Source organism: Triturus cristatus, chromosome 1_2, assembly GCF_964204655.1.
Source record: "Triturus cristatus chromosome 1_2, aTriCri1.1, whole genome shotgun sequence".
Taxonomy (NCBI): Eukaryota; Metazoa; Chordata; class Amphibia; order Caudata; family Salamandridae; genus Triturus; species Triturus cristatus.
Window position 1 is genome coordinate 177,139,395 of NC_140580.1, and position 17,476 is coordinate 177,156,870.

At 46.7% G+C, this 17,476-nt stretch overlaps 1 protein-coding gene across 5 annotated transcripts in view; it reads left to right on the top strand.

Moving 5' to 3' along the window:
- Nucleotides 1-17,476, top strand: part of XPNPEP1 (X-prolyl aminopeptidase 1) — a 384,359-nt gene that overhangs the window by 279,260 nt on the left and 87,623 nt on the right. For all 5 annotated transcript variants that reach the window (XR_014961064.1, XM_085603445.1, XM_085603448.1 and 2 more), the window contains one exon: nt 10,199-10,259. Coding sequence is in view for 4 of the 5 variants with exons in the window: in XM_085603445.1 (XP_085459571.1) it covers nt 10,199-10,259 (61 nt within the window). In the remaining variant the exon portion in view is untranslated. The remainder of the gene's footprint in view (nt 1-10,198; nt 10,260-17,476) is intronic.

Here is a 17,476-nt window from a genome sequence, read left to right on the forward strand (position 1 = left end):
CGGATTTGGGGTCACAGTCGCCGGGGGGACGTCCTCTGGGTCTTTGTCCACTCCGGCACAGGCCAGGCTTGGCGGGTGCAGAGTGTGCAGGGTTCGCCATTCCAGGCTGATGCCAGGGGTTAGAAACTTGCTTTGAGCAGAGCCACAGCCCGGGGTTTGTGAGGTTGCTGACCACAGGAGGTGCCGGGATTTAGCAGGAGCAGGTTCGAGGGTCGACAGGCCGGTAGGGCTGGGGCCAAAGCAGTTGGTGCCTTCCTCTTTTTAGCTGCTGTACGGCAGGTCTTCTTTCTTCTTCTTTGCTTTTTCAGAATCTGGAATCTGAGGAAGGATGGTTCAGGGTGCCCCTAATAGTAGATTTAGGGGCCTTACAGGTAGGTAAAGGGCAGGGACCAATGGGTCCCTGCCCTGGAGTGGGTACACCCCCTATCCTGCCGCTCTCCTGTTGGAGGGGGGCAGTAGCCTAGTCCTGATTGGGCAGGGCTCCCCATCTTCAAGATGGCGAGAGCCCGGAGATGTGCTTCACCTCGCCTCCCCCACCTGAGGGGTGGGGTTGGCAGAGGCTGGCACATCCCCTGTCCTTACTTGGGGTTTCCGGCCAGTCTTCCCACCAGAATGGGGGTCAGACCTAGAGACCCGGTGGGGGCCAGTTGCTGGGTACAGCAAGTGGCCTGGAGAAGCTCACAAAGGCGGCATGCCTTTATAGCTTCCCCCTGCCCATCCTGGGGGAGGAGACCTAGCACCTCACCCAGGATGTGCATTGTTGCAGGCCCAGGAGAGCGGGGGTTCTCCACCCAGGGGTCCAGCAACATGTCTGCTGTGTGGCAGTCTCTCAGACAAGACGTGGATTGTTGGTTAGATTCCAGGCGGAATCTCTAAGATGCCCTCTGTAGTTCTTTGTAAAATAAATCCCACACTGGCATCAGTGCGGGTTTAATGTGCTGAGAAGAGTGATACCAAACTTCTCAGTCTTCAGTGTTGCCATTATGGTGCTGTGACGAGCTGCACTGCACTTACAGTGCCCAATAATGGACCTGGGTACTGTAGGGGCACCAGGCTCATGCTCCTGGGCCCACACCACTGGCATAGTGCACCCAGCTACAGGGGTGGCTGATGTAGGTTGTGGGCATGGCACACAGGGCTGTGGGCCATGTCGACTCTTTGTTTTGTCTTGTACCCAGACACTCAGCCTGCAAGGGCAGTGTGTTTGTGTTAGGGTAAAGGGCCTCTAAGGGTGGCACAATAAGTGCTGCAGCCCTTAGAGGCCATCCCTGGTCACAAGGCCCTGGGTACCTAGGGTACCATTTACCAGGGGCTGACATGTGGCCAGGGTTTGCCAATTTGGGTTTTAGGTTTTAGGGAAGGAACATAGGCCCTGGGCCCCTGATTGGCAGGAGTCCAGGGCACACTCAGTCAAAGTACATTCAGCAATTCAGCAAAAAGTGGGGGCATACCATGCAAGAAAGATGGCACTTTCTCACACACCCCATAACCCCTGCCCACCCTAAACCCTAAAATTACCCTTGCCACCCCTAAACCCATAGCCATCCTAAACCCTAAAATTACTCATGCCACCCCAAAACCCATAACCATCCTAAACCCTAAAATGACCCATGCCACCCCAAAACCCATGCCCACCCTAAATCCTAAAATTACCAATGCCGCCCCAAAACCCGTGCCCACCCTAAAACAACCTATGCCACCCCTAACCCCATACCCACCCCAAACCCTAAAATCACCCATGCCACCTCTAAACCCATACCCACCCTAAAATTACACTTGCCACTCCAAAATCCATACCCACCCTAAAACTACCCTTGCCACACCTACCCACCCTAAACCCTAAAACTAGCCTTAGCACCCCAAAACCAATACTTACAGAATACTTACATTTGAAAAGCATATCTCTTTACAATTCATGCCTTACAACGAAATTTGTTGTAAAGGTATCCGTTGTAAAGGCCTATGCATTGTAACAAATTGCATTGTGATGGTCATGCTTTGTTACAAAGCATGCGTTGTAACGTTTGTGTTGTAATGGCATGCGGAGTAACAGCCGCAATGTAATGGCTGTTCACCTCGGGGAACACATCACCTATATGTGTAGAGACGAAGATTTCTGAGTCTATGGCATGCACCCGTATCTTCCGAAAATGGCAATGCCGGGTGTTGCAACAGAGTTACCGAGGGGGCATACATCACCTCCAATTGCGCCCTACGTCTCAGCTCCTACCAGGCCTACACTGGGCACCCAATCGTCTCCACCGCAGACTGCAGCCTAATCTGTTGACTGTAGAGGACCATATGCAGCGTGTTGGGGCCCCTTGGTCATGTTCCTGTGCCGTATGTACCATAAATTAAGTCGGAAAGAGCCAATATAATCCGAAATGTGCTTAGGCACAATTGTAGTAGAGCTCCAAGTCTGGGGCCCACAGGCGTCCCTGTTCAGAGGGCAGTGTCAGGGTCTCCCAAGAGACCCTGGGTTGTTTACTGGCCCAAGGAAGGAATGATCAAGTCTGCGCCTTAAGATTTTGTTAAGAGGAAGCAGGAGGTTGACAAACACATAAAGAAACTTGGGAAGAACTATCAGTTTTGCTATTGCTGATAGTCCCGCCAGGGACAGTGGCAATGCGACCCACCGCCCCAAGCAGCTCACGAACCAGTCCATGAGTCTCCCATAGCTATATTGCCAGAGATCCTCAGTATTGTGGCTTAACCAGATACCCAGATATTTCACTGGGCCCTCTGCCCAGCTCAGGGGCTATTCCAAATGAAACCGTTCAGTGGCAGTTGTCGACGGTAAGTTAATCTATTGTCCCCATTTGATGTTTATACCCGAGAGACCACAGAATCTTGTAATTTCCCTAATTAGGGGGTCTAAGTTTTCAGCTGGGCTCTTAACATACAGGGTCATGTCATCAGCATACAGAGATACCAGAACTACCCTCGAGACAAATGCCAGTCCACGATGTGCATGATGCTGTCTCGTAAGGCAGCCAAAGGTTCCATGGCTATGGCAAAAAGAAGGGGGGATAACGGGCATTCCTGTCTGGTGCCATGGGACACAGAGAAAGGGTGTGAGACCATCCCATTAATCGGAAGTCTTGCCATTGGAGAGGAATACAGGAGGGCAATTAGTTTTAGAAATTTAGGGCCAACACCCAGGCGAGCTAGGGGACAAACAGATACGGCCATTCCAAGGTATCAGATGCCTTGGTGGCATCCAAAGATATCGCGGCCACTTGAAGCGAGGGGTCTATCTCTTGCATAGTTGCAAAAAAGGTGCTTACGTAGTGAGAAGTGGCTCTGCCAGGGACAAAGCCGCACTGGTCTGGACGCAGCACAAAAGGCAAGAGCGGGAGAGGTCGCGCAGCAATGGGTTTAGCAAGAATGTTATTGTCCAGGTTAATCATTGATAACGACCTATAAGAATCACATAGCGGTGCGTCTTTATCTGGTTTCAAAATAGTGATAATAAGGGCTTCCCGGAGCAAGGGGGGGGGGGGGGGGAGAGTTCCCCTCGCCCCAGCGAATCATCGTACATGTTTATGATATATGGCGCCAGAAGCGGCGCAAATTCTTTGTAAAGAGCGGCCGTCAGACCATCCAGTCCCGGGACATTATCTCCAGGCAAGGCTCGAATTACCCCAATCTCCTCTTCTTCCGAAAGCGACTCATCTAAATAACTGCTATGGCCTCCCTCGAGCCAAAGCAGCTGTATAGAGTCAAAAAAGGTGGCCAGGTCTCGGTGGGTGGTATTTTGCCTAGCCGCTTAAAGTGAAAAATAGAAAGACATAATTTCTGCCTGGACAGCAGCCTGGCGGATCGCCATCTCATTGTCCGCTGTGCGTAATTCGCTAATGCAATTGTTAGCCAAAGGTTTTTTAAGTAGGCCCGCTAGTGTTTTGCCTGCTCGGTCTCCCTCTCCATACCTCCTGGAATGTGCCTCCCTCCCTAGATAGGGTGTCTCCCTTATGGCAGCCTCCTCTAACTCAGCAATCTTACCCCTAATATCCCAGAGGGTCTCATAATTAGTGGCAAAGAATTCACTCTCCTGTTCCCGTATCTCCCCTTCGAGGCGCCGTAGATCTCCTCGCCAACAAACGCATTACGCCAGCCTTCTTCGCAATACTGTCAAGAATTCCTGTCATACGAGGGGAGGAAAACGGTAACCAGCGAAAACGGACTACATCTCCCAGGATGCTTAGCGGTTGAGAGGTTATGTAAACAGGAGAGCTGTTACATAACTCAAGGGAAACACGCCCTTATGTAAACAGGAGAGCTGTTACATAACTCAAGGGAAACACGCCCTTATGTAAACAGGAGAGCTGTTACATAACTCAAGGGAAACACGCCCTTATGTAAACAGGAGAGCTGTTACATAACTCAAGGAAAACACGCCCTATAAAGGGAGGAACCGGGAGGTACAAGGCTGTTGGATATTGTGTTTACACCGACGTACCTGCTTCGTGAAGAGCAGTGTTCCGGAGTGGTGCTCCAGTAAGGCAAGAACGGAGGTAGGTCGAGTCGTTACTCCCTGGGCCGTGTCTTGCCCCATCGTCACCTGTGAAGGACCCGGAAGCTCTACCGGTCAACCATTGAGCTTCGCTTTTTGACTCGGCTGAGTCCAAGCGCAGTGGCGCTTTTGCTGGTTGGAGTCGTAACTCCCAGCCCGACCAGAGACACAGGGACTGCCAGCTGTAACGCACACCAGGAGGTGTTTGCCGCGTTACAGACTCGGAAGTCCACAGGATCGATCGAGCGGCTGCTCTCGGTTCAGTCTTCTTGCTTGTGATTGGGGTATCGGTGACGCATCACCAGGAGGTGACTCCGCGTCCCGGTGCAGTCTGAGGAAGAGGTTGAGCGGCTGCTCCCTTCAGGTAGAGACCCCGGCTGGGTGTTTCCCTGACTCCTCGATTCTCCCCAACACTCTTCGTGCCCCTCACAGCCTACCGATTGGCATTGTCGGCCATTTCATTTCTGCCCTCTGTTGGCATACGCCGGGATCGGCGTATATGCAGAGGACGGTTAGGACCATCCGTGCTGTGGGCTGGTAACGTACTTAGCCTGGAGGATTCCAGTGACTATAACTTTTGTTTGTTCTTTGTATTTTATTTGCCTTCATTAAAAGAACTAACCCTTCACAAGTGGTTACGTCCTCATTGTCGTGTCTGTTAAACGATCCTGAGACGTTCAGGGCGTTACAAATACACTCCCTCCTGATCAGACTTCAATACCTCCCAGAGTGTGGATGGCGATTTTACTGTACCCTCATTCAGTGCAAAGTATTCTACAATCGCAGTTCGAATGGTATCTCGAAACACCTAGTCGCGCCAAGCGTCTGATGGGAGTTGACGGCTAAACGCTCTTCTGGGGGAGCCTGGCAAGGCGAATTCAAGAAGTACCCAGGAATGATCGGATAGGGTTCTGGCTAGGTGGGTGATCTTGGAGATCCATGCAGATACATCTTTCGAAGGCAGCCAGGAATCTATTCTGGACCACGTGCAGCCAGCTGAGGCTACACACTTGTCTTCCTCATGATGTGTATGTCTGTAATGCCATATGTCAAGCAGGCCATAATCCGCCATAATAGTCTGCAACTGTGTCGCTGCCCTGGGGTCGAAGCACTGAGCGTCGCCCGATCTGTCTTTGTTCGGGTCTAAAATTATGTTGAAGTCCCCTCCCCATAAAACTGCACCTGGGCCAAGCGCGTCTACTAAACTCCAAACCTCCCCAAAAAAGTCTGGGTCGTTGACCAGATCAGTCTGATCGGGTATCTCCCCAGCGTGCCCACCAGCATTGCATTTCTCCCCTGCAGGTCGCATAAAGTGATACTTGTGCGCCAATGCAGCCCTTTTCTGATGAGAATCGCAACCCCTCTTGAGTAGTTAGAATAGCATGCAACATGTTTCTCGCCGATCCACCCTGCACGCAGGCGCATACAATTGTTCCCTATCAGGTGAAATTCTTGTAAGAAGCAGATGTCCGCCCTATGACAGTTGAGATACTCAGCTACTAGCCTTGCTTTCCTTCTATCATTCAGTCCTCGGACAGTCCAGGTTATTACTTTTAGTGTGGTCACATTCGCCTCAGGTGCTCCCATGATCCCCACAACAATCTCTGTTGCACTCAGCAGGCTCATACCCAGCAACATATGGCGGGAGGAGGCCAGCAAAGAAGGAGAAGGAAAGAGATGGGAGGCAGAGAAGGAACAGCAACATAGTAGTAAACTAACAAACCCCCACTATCACCACCCCCCACCCACTTGAGCCACCCAACCTGGCTGAACCCCCTCCTCCATTACGGCCACAAATGGCCAATTAAGAAAAACAAAATAGGAATCATCTCTGCGGGGGAACCACTAGGGGTCCGGCGTTTCCCAGCTGGTGGAAGATGGCTGGCTGGACGCTGTTCACTCAGCTGGGGGGACCCCCAGCTTCCAGTGAGGCAGACATAACTGTTCAGTACATATCAAGCAAGTATGGAAAATCCAGAGAGGGTGAACCAAACATCTTTGTGAGTGGAGATGGGATACCTGGCCAGTCCAGCCCAGAAACAAGATTTCCTTGGGTCAGCGAACCTCAATCCATTAGTCGTTTTCGCTGAGACAGTCCTCCCCTCTCGTGGTCTTCTCCGATCGCGGACGTTTTCGCTGAGACAGTCCTCCCCTCTCATGGTCTTCGCCGATCGCGGAGAAAGTTTCAGTGGTCGAAGATCCCGTGCGAATTTGGCAGCCAGCTTAGGGTCAATAAAGTACAAAGTTTTGCCCGCATGGAAAATGCATCATTTTGCTGGAAAGAGCAGAGAATACTTGACTTCCTGATTCTGGAGCATCCGTTTAACTGGCACAAACACTCTCCTTGCTGCCTGTATGGCGAGGGTGAAGTCTTGTTGGAGCGAGACGGGGTTGCCTTGATATACTGTTTCTTGTTGGTCTCTGGCTCTACGTAACAGTGTCTCTATCTCTGTAGTTTAGCAAGCAGGCGATTATTGACCTGGCCGTGGCTCCCGGTGGAGGCCTTGGGCCGTGTGCCCTGTAGGCCCTCTCTACTTTGCTGTCCGCCTACAGGGAGTCACCATATAGGGACCGAAGCATTTCTTCAACATAGTCCTCAACTCTGGTCATGGCGGTGTATTCCTGGGATTCCCACGATGCACAAATTGTTTTGTCTAGTTCGAGCCTCTAAGTCCTCGTTCTTATTCCCAATCATTTCCTGGACTTTTGCATGGTAAGCAGTTTTTCCGGCATCATCACACCCTCCTCTTCCAGCACTGATGTGCACTGCTCAATCTGACCGATGCATTCGTCGTGGCTGGATACCTTATCCTTTACCCTGTCAGCCATGGAATCAATTTTCTGGTCAATAGCCATGAGATTCCGTTTAAGATCCTTGCATTTCGCCGATATCTGGCTCTTTTGTGGAAGCAGCGCTCCTGCTCTGACTGTTCGTACTCCAGTGGGCCAATGCTCTTGGGAAGTTTGCGTTGCTGGAAAGTCAGCTTAGATTGGTGGGGGTTTGACTACCCCATGTCAATCCTGCACCGCTATGTGCAGCCTGGGGCACTTGTCAGTCATCCAGCAATTGGTTGGCCCAGCCGCCCCCTCCCTGAGGTTACCAGGGCCTCCAGATGTGCAGGCCTCCCCTGAGCTTTATAGCGCTGCATAGGGTCCCAGAAGCCTCGCTCTTGCACTCAATTTCGGCAGTCAGGGGGCATGTGTCTCCAGGCTCGGTCCCTGTCCCGAATGCAGTGGGGGGCTGCCTTAGTTCACCGAGCGTCAGCGGACGAGTGTCTTCCTCAGCTGGGCTCTCCAACAGAAGAAAAAGGGGGGCTACCCCCGCTCTTCTAGGCCACCACTGGGCTATCACCAGGGGGGTGGCATCAGTGTGGCCGACCTCACTCTGCTTCCTATCACGCTTCCTTCTATATGTTGGGCGACCCTCTCTTTGCTCCTCTTGTCTGTCGCCGCTTTGCTGGGCCCACTCAACTTTCAGGCCCAGTCCCTTGTACTGTTCAGGCCAGTGCGCAGGCCGCCCGTGGGACACTCCAAAACCAGAGCGGGAGATCTACACCCTGTCAGCACCTCTCCGATCCTCGACTACTCTGGCCTGTCTTTGTGGGGGCCGTGCGTAGCACACTATCAGGCGAGCCCCCACCCCCGCACCCTCCCAGTCGCTCTTCTTACCTGCTGTGCAATCTCCACCGTCATGCTTGAAGATTGAGTATTGACAGGTGACCCCCTTCAACCTTCCTCCGGAGGTTGTTGATGTCATTTTGGCAGCCAGGAGTGTCTCTTGACAAACTGTTATACACCTGTCGTTTGGACAGATTTGGGCTTTGTATGGTACTCAGCTGATAGACCCCCGCACCCGCGGGCAAGTTAGCTGACATTTTATTTGTTTTGACTCTCACTTGGCATGGCTTTGCTCTGGGCACAGTTAAAGAGTATCTTTCTGACTTTTTTGTCAGTTCCCAGAACAGACTTTATTGATTAAGTCTCCAGTTGTTCTGTGCTTCTTGAAAGGCTTATTTCCTCCCTCTCACTTTCTCATGCTGCAGTGGGAACTTAACTTGAACCTCATATTTCTGATGTGCACTTCCTTCGAGACGCTTCACAGCTGTTCCTTGGGGTTCTCACCCTCAAGGCAGTGCTCCTCTTCACCATAACATTGGTACTGCATGTGGGTGAGCTTCAGGCTCTCTGTGTAAACCCGCCATACACCACCACCTTTGCAGATGTGCTGGTTTTACGTACATAGGCATCCTTCTCGCCTAAAGTTGAGACGCCATTACACATCGGTCAGAACATCACCTTGCCGACGTTTTATACTCCGCCTTACCCCTCAAAGGAGGATCTACCATTTGGACCCCAAGAGAGCTGTAAGCTTTTATATTGATCGTACCAAAGAGAACTGGGTCGTCGATCGGTTCACCGTAGGGTTGTCTGTAGCGAAAAAGGGCAAGTCTGTTCAGAAGAGAACCCTCTCCCGCTGGATTATACTTTTCATTAACATCTACTATACACTGGCCAAAAAGCTGCCTCTGGAGTGACTGCTTCTTCACTCTTTCTGGACTAAAGCTGCTACCACTGCTGTGGCACACGGAGTCCCTGTCCTGGACATTTGCCAGGCGGCTGCAAGGATGTCCCGCAGCACTATTGTCTGGACAGTCCAGGTCGTCGAGAGGGTATTTTGTCCTCTTGGTCCTTCAGGACATTTTGTTCGAGTCCATTCACAGACCCACCTCCGAATACGTACTGCTTTGATATCTATTCAAAAGTTGAGGGACCTGTGACTAGACGTGTCTATCAGAAGAAGAAGTTACTTACCTTCGATAATGCTCTTTCTGGTAGAGAATCTTTATGGCCACAGATTCCTCCCCAAAGTTGGGGCTGGATTTACCTTTCTGGAAGTCGTGAAAGCAAACCGAGTTGCTGAGTCAGTCTCCAGGCTGTGCTAGGACTGTACCTGTCAAGATGGAGACGGACAATTGTGCATATATCTCCATTTATTGTTTTGGGAGAAGTGGTAAAAGTTAATGCCTACAAATTTAAATATCATCCTGTGTTTTGGAACTCGAAATAATTTTATGATTAGGATATTGGAAGTAAACCGTTTCCATAAGAAGCAATTGGAAAAAAAATGTACCTCACTCTTCACCTAGACCATTACTTCATACTTTATGGCACTGCATCCATCCAGTCAAATATTTTTTCAAAGCATTGTAGCATACATGATCCTAATATATTCATCAATCATGCACATCCTGTCCAGCACTGATGATTTATTATAATAGGAGGTGCATGCTGGTGCCAAGTGCCCCACTGTGATAATGTGGATTCACAGTAAGAACATAAAATGCATGCACAAAATCTGGATAGTTTCAAAGGAAAAGATGTCACATCAGCCAGCATAAGAATACAGGCATGTTCTTCATTTTTCTATATCAATGAGTTTCTTTCTTTTTCTGTTGTTTAGAATGTCCTAAGAAAATGTAGAAGACACATTAATTGGAGCTGCAGATCCATGTATGATATCCTCTGGTAATATTGTTTTGAGATCCCTGACAAAATGAAAACTAGTGTAGGTGCAGTTTGTGATAACAGGATATGAGAAATTGTAACTTCTAACAAGAATAAGAGAAGATTAAGATTAAGTTTGTTTGCGTCTTATAATTCAAATGTTGTTTTCTCTTTTGAAAGGGATGGAACCACAGATGTGACACGAACCATGCACTTTGGCACACCTACAGCTTTTGAAAAGGTAACCTAAAAGCTTATGTTTCTATAGGAATAGAAACTAGTGTAATGAAGAGAATGGAACTAGTTACTGATTGCCCATGTTGAAAAATTAGGTTAAAGGAGAACCATGGTGAAGGTTATTGCCAAATGTATGTAATGGGGTTTAGGCTAAAGTAAGCCTTATAAAGGTGATTTGATTTCAGTATGCTTTAGAAACATTCAGTGTGTTTGTATCTGAGAAAGAGAAAATGATGGCCGGCATCAATTAAGGTGATCTCTTTATTTTATGTTGACTTGAGGACCCATACCCCTTGATTTTGTATCAGGTGACCTGTGGACTTTGACATTGGTTACATTTAAATTTGGATTTCTCTTGCTGATCATGTGTTGATAAAGTGGACTCCCGCAAGCGAGAGTCAAAAACTTAATGCACTACTTGCTCGCAGATATCCGTTAACTGTGTACATGCCTAAACTTTTTTTACATTTTTCTATACGATCTTTTTTGTGAAACTGTTCGTATGTAATCTGCCTATATGCACTATGTAACTGTTCTTATGTAAAGTGCTCTGACACCCATTGGGTCTTTTTCATGGTATATAAAAAGCCAAATAAATGAGTTAATGCATGCTCTAGTTAAAGATGGACAAAATGTCAAAATATTCTTGAATACGTGACATATGCTTGAACATAACTTCATTCAAGATTTTTAAGATCACCTGTAGGGTTTATTTTCTAGTAATTAGTTGCTGTAGAGATTGCATACATGTGGTGTTCCCTGAGGGGATTTGCCCCCTTGCTGAAACAGGTGTAAGTGTCTAAATACCCATTCTATTCTCTGTCTTATTGTATGTTAGAGTTTTGATGCAGCTTAACCTTGCACCCATTTCAATGGCACTCTGGCCCTGTTTAAAGCCTAATGAAGTGATAGAGGGTGCGCCCGTCTGGGGTTAGATCTTAGGACACCCAGCCTCATCTCGTGGCTTTGAGTTTGTACTGCTATTTTGATTGTGCTGTCTAATCCACAAAATGTGTCCCTTATTTATATTTCTTGTTCCAATTGCCTGAGTGATCGTGTTTCCTCAGTCTTGTTCAGCATGTGCTCCCCATGCTCCTAAGTGCTATTTTGTAATTGTGAGTTATCACAAATATTGGCAGCCTTTGCTAATATGCAGAGGATAACGTTGTATCCTGAGCTGTTCACAATGTCGTTGAGATGCGTACTTGTCGCAGTATTGGTGTGTTTTGTAAACTTTGCCCATGACAGCTATAACGACTGAGTTCAGGATTGAAGAGAAAGTTGGAAGAAGGGTTGTCTGGAATGGATTGTGAAGGACTGGGAAGTGATAGAATATTAGACTGTGAGTGTTGTTCAAAATTCTTTTGAATTGAGATGTAATCGGTCATCTGGCAAGCAAGGTAGTGGAAGGGGTGGGTGGTTAGCATAGATCTGAGAAACCTTGATGGTAGGCGAAGTCCTGAAAGGTCTTATGGGAAAATGTGGGAATAATGAGCTAAGAAGGATTGGAGTGAGCTAGGATGGCTGTGTACGAGGCAATGAAAGACGGCAGGGAGGGAAATGGATGAGGATTATGAGGGAGGATGAAAGTGGGGAGAAATTGGAAGTGAGCAGGAGTTGAAGGTGGGATGACCCTAGAGGGAGGCATGATGATGGGGTATAAGTTGGCTGTCAGGTTTTAGGTTTAAGCCTATAACAACTGATAAAACCCCACTGAAAGAGAAATTGCCCTCACCAGTGAAAACATATAAACACTGAAAAAACACCTGTACAACCACAAACTAAATGCCATTCAAAGAAAGGAAAAGAGAGTGAAAGAGTCATTTTGTTTCTTCCTGAAGTGGCCAATACAATTTAATTGTTATACAAGCTAGCAGTAAGAAAGCCTGGGCTAACATTATTCTGCTTGGGTTTTGTTGTTTAGGGATGCCACTAAAATATTCTTTCTTCTTCATTTTGTTTTTTTCAGTTTTGTGGTCTTTAGTCTAAAGATGCAGGGTTTAGAAGCATGTTTGAGTTCTTGTTTAATTATTTTATAAACTGTAGAGAATCAGGAAATAACATCATATTTGATATTTTGGCTGCGTTTGATTCTTTCTCTGATTTGTAAAATGGCTGGTTTCATAAGAATCTTTCCTGATATGTGTCATCACATTTACCCACAGAGGATGGGAAAACCCCTTAATACAGCAGCCCCTTGTTTCTAGTGAGTCAGTATTGATAGTAGGCGAATTGCCAACACCTCAGGCTTTAAACATTCAATGCAAGGTATAGTGACAAGGATATGTGAAAAGAGCGCTATCACCAAGCATCTGGGATATTGGTTAAAATATGACACCAGACATTTGGAAAACATGGAATGCACTGTCACTTGGAATGCTCTGCAAAAAAGGTTCTTTCCAAGTTCAACAAAGATTGGAGTGATATTGTTTATATTGCAGTGATTCATCTACGTATATGAAAAAGTTGTGTGATGACCTGGCAAAATTGATACCAGAGCTGAAGTGCTTCCCTGTAAGAGATCCTTCCCACTTGTTAGATGGTATGCTGAAAGCATCTTTACAATCTTCAGAGTTAATGAGGAATGCTATTGACTTTTTAATCCATTCTGGTGCACTGTTGTCTTGTGCACAGGAACTAAAACGCAAATATTTATCATTTCATGATTTGTGTGGCATCAGAGAGAGTCATCCCAACTGTGTCCCTTAGCTGATGGTTCTCAGTCCAAGGGACGATGAATGCTATATCATCCATGTGGCAACCATTTACAGAATGTTTGTTGAGTGATGCTGCCAAAAGGCAAGAAATGTAAGGATCTTTGGTCACATATTGATAGTGATGTTAAATAAAGTACACTCTACTGCATTCTTAGATTTTTACAGGAAAACATAACTGCTGTAGTGGACATAATAAAAAAACACGAGAGTCTGAAAACACCCTTGTCTGCCAAGTGTTCAGCATAATTGGTGTAGATGTGAAACATCTCCTAGGCTGGGCGACACCTTTAGTGACTTTGGCATTGCAACATGTTCCATGTTAGAGTGCTTGCCACTTGGTAGGCAAAGCACTGGTGAACAGCCGTTCAGGAACTTTTATTTTACAATGTATGAGAAATGGCTTGCAATGATGCATAGAAATGTCCCTTCACCGCCAATGGCATTTGAAGTCAATGAAACCTCACTTTGGTACACTGTTCTAGATCCCTTTCGTAAAGGGGAATTTCCTCCATAGTTCAAAAGTGCTACTTCATTTTTGACCACTTCAATAACTCTGAGGGCATAAGCGCCCAGATCAGCACAAATGTTGCAGAACCTGCCCTGAGAATCGCGATCTTCAAGTCAACCAATATTGGCATGGAAAGCTATGTCAGTGCCCAGAGTTAACAAATTGTGTACTGGCTGTTTTGGCGTTGTCCATCTCAAGTGCCAATGCTGAGAGGGCCTTTTCACAGAAGTTTACATGGGAAGGAAAGAGCGAGCGCACATGACCAAAGACTCACTGAAGAAGTATTGTATGGTGTACTACAATAAGTTTAATTAGCAAAAATCTATTTGGGCCTCATATGCACTATATTTACACTGTCTATAAGCAAGCAATAATAAAAGCAAAACATCCCCATAAACACCGAAAAAACACTGTTTCTGTAGTTTATAATGGCGCAAAACCACTAATAACCACTGTTTTTTAAGGTATTGAAATCACTTGAAAACACTAAAAAAGAAACAACAGAATTGACCCAAAATAGAAACTGAAAATAGGTATAAGGAAGGAACAGAAGTGAGCGATAGCGAGTGGGTGAAAAACATACCGTGTGAGTGAGGGAAAGAATGAGGGAGGGATAGACAGATAACAAGTGAATTAATGTAATAGTGCGAGGGATGACTGAGGGAGAAATACGTTTTAAGAAAGGAGTAGGAATTGATGGATGGAGTGAGCAACAGGGTGAAATTATTTGTGATGTAGAGGTAGAGACGAATAGGGATTTTATAGCTAGCTAGGAGTAGCAGGTAGGAAAAGGTAGGAAATTAGTTGAGACTGATAGGGAGTGAGGAAGGAGTAGAGTTTGAGGAAGATAACTCAGGAGTAAGGAAAGGGTAGGAGGTGAGAGTGATTTAGGGCCAGGGGAGGAAGCGTAGGGTGTGAATAATGTGGACTTAAGTAGCAAGGGAGTGATTGTGAATGTTTCAGGAAGGCATAGAGAGTGAGGAAGTAGGGAGAAAATTGTGAGCGGGAGAGGCATAGCCTTCCTGTTGATGCGCTTACATCCACTACCTTTATGGGTGTTGGCCTCATGGTTAATGTCCTTAATCTTGAGGTTGTTACTATTGAACTCTTGCACATGTACTATATAAATTAATTATAGGCCTCATTTAAAGTCTGGCGGCTAGCCCGCCAGCCTGGCAAGCCACCACTCCCATGGTGGAAGACTGCCTGCCAGATATAGAAATCCCTACCTACATGTTGGGGATCTGTATCTTCAGTAGAGCTACAACTTTGGCAGCTCTATTGAAGGAACTGCTTCAAGCTCCCAAAGTTAGTTTGTACTTGAAAAACACATTTTTTGCAATGTGCATCAGGCCCTTGTGTTCATATCCGGCCATTCTGTGTTTTTCCCTTCTTGGTACCCCCATGTCTCACTTGGCGATCCTGGATAGAGAATGAATGATAATTGTGCCACCCTAAATAGGGTGGGGTGACTGCATCTATGACCCAACGATTCTGTGGTTGGTAGACGACCAAGTCAAAGATTTCTGTCAACGGAGCCAGCCGAGGCTTCGTCTGCAGAAACCCAGCAGTTCTCGCAGTTCAGAATGGTACGGAATGGCACAAGTTCGGTGGAACAGTGCATCCCTGTTTGGTAGATGCTCCATTCCAACAAACTGTAAATAGCCTGCATGTCCTCCCCAAAAGCAATTTGTGTGTGAAAAAGATTCTGCCTGGTCTGAATGTGCCCTTTGATTCTCGAAAGAACCTGAGGCATAAGTAAAAATGTAAAAAAAAATAGTTTACCTTGAAATTCTGACATCAAGAAATCACATGCCGGTTTATCTTCACCCTTTGCCAGTTCCTTCTGAAAGTTGCTCAGTGCAAGCGCAGTGAGTATGAACGTGCCTCTCAAATACACTTTAAAACACACCCACACTCCTCATTGTCATTGTTGTGAACATACACATTTGCAAGTCGGAACATGTGTTGCCGTCTTTTGAAACTACAACTTTAAGGTTCATTAGAACAATGCTCGTATTTCGTTTCAGTTCTAATTCATTTTGTCTGACAATATCCACCGCAGTGCATTCTACCGTGGCAAACCTGTGAAGCCCCTAATCATTGCTAATGTGTCGGTTCCCACTCCTGTGGCCTTTCTTATTATGCCCGTTGCCTATTACTAACTGAAAATTATTTCTTTTCTTTTTTATAGAGTTATTCACTTAATATATTTTACTGCAAAATGAAATGCCTGAAGTCAACACTTCGTTTAAAAAAAAAAAGAAAAAAACCCACTAAAGCTGCCGCTGAAGAAACTCAATGTACGCGGCCTTCTTATTAGAAAAAGGTTTATAGAAATCCATAACATTTATTAGACTAATCAAATATGATCAATTTAATACGAGGGCCTGTATTACAGAAGTGCGCCAGGGGCGCAATAGGCGTTCACTTTGTGCGCCCCAGGGCACTTTGTTATTAGAGAAGGGGCCGCACAAGCATCTGCGGACCCTTCTGTTATCACAAAGTGTACACGTGTTGCGCCAGCGCTGTCTTAAGAGGGCCTTCCCTCATTTGCATGGGTCATGGCCACATACAAATTAGGGAATCGCTTTACCTCTGCGCCAGCGCCGTTTCATGGATGTGGTCACAGAGGTAAAGAAGCTGTCAGGAAGTGCACAGGCAGTGCGCCACAGAGAGGTGGTGCTCCGTCAGTGCCCCCCTGATGGCAACCCTCTGGAGGGGGTCAAGGACTCCCCCCAGACATCACCTTGCAGACTAGTTCAGTCACTCACTGCACCCGCCTGCAAGGGGACCTCTCTCCCCTCTTAGAAGTGCAGGCGGTTGCTACCTGCACTGTGAACCAGAGGGCCTATGAAGCAGCCGCTCCGTATTTCAATTGAATGTGTTGTTTCTAGAGTGAGTAGGATGTGTTTCTGGGCAGTAGGATTAGCTCTAATGCACACAAATTCTGGTTAATTCTTTTTTTTAGGCATTAGATACCCAGCTAAACCTCCAGGGCGAAAATGATGAGTGTTTGGTATGAATCTGGGGGTTATTTCTGTTGAGAAGTGCTCCAACACGTATCTGGGTTAAGTCATTTATTGCATCCACCTCAAGCCAATGAGGTATGCAGCCTCCAGGTCAAAATCTCTTCTTGAACTGCTGCATCAGGAATCTCTGATACTCAGGATTCTATGTTATTACCCCTTGCGCTTAAAGAGACAGCAAGCTCCCTGCTGGAGTACTGTTGTTACAGAGTAGTACATTTTACTTCTCCCATGGCCATTCTTCCAAATTCATAACTTCAGAGTGTTTTGTACTCCACTACCTACCGCCAGGTGGGCATTTCAAGACTTATTTACTCGAATGAGGTGTAAGCTAGTGGCCTGAGTATCCATGCTCGTGTCTGAGTCCAAACTACTGTGGGCGCAAAAAGTATGTATAGGTCTCAGTGTAGTAGCTTTGCATATGTCCAGGAGAGGAACATATCTAAAAAGGGCCATTGTTCCACCTTGTCGCTGATGGGATGAGGCGCAGAGTGTTCTTGAAGAGTCTTATGTTCCTTCTTCATTAGTACGTGGCTCTGTGGATCCTATTTTCCACACAACTGCGCTGTAGAACAATCTTATTTGACAGAGGTAAACTTAAAGGTCTTCATGATATGTTTACATGCTTTGTGCTCCAGCATAAGGTACAGGTATTTGTTCACAGCTATGCTCTGCAGTATGGTGTCTCTGTTCAGCAAGCAAAACAAACTGAAACCTGCCCCATAAATACCTGAAATGTGCCAAACCAGATTTGTAAAAAATAATCTACATTTAAAACAAATCACGTTCAATAAATTATTCTCTTTCAGGTACAGTGTACCTGTGTTTTTTAGGTCTCGCTGATGCCAGCGCATGCCCTGGCTCGGAGAGACATTTTATAGTTGGGATTTTTAAAGTGCTGCCTGTGGCCTAAAGCGCGCGCGCAGCCGCCAATCATTGCTGCGCGCGCACCACTCACTTGCACTCA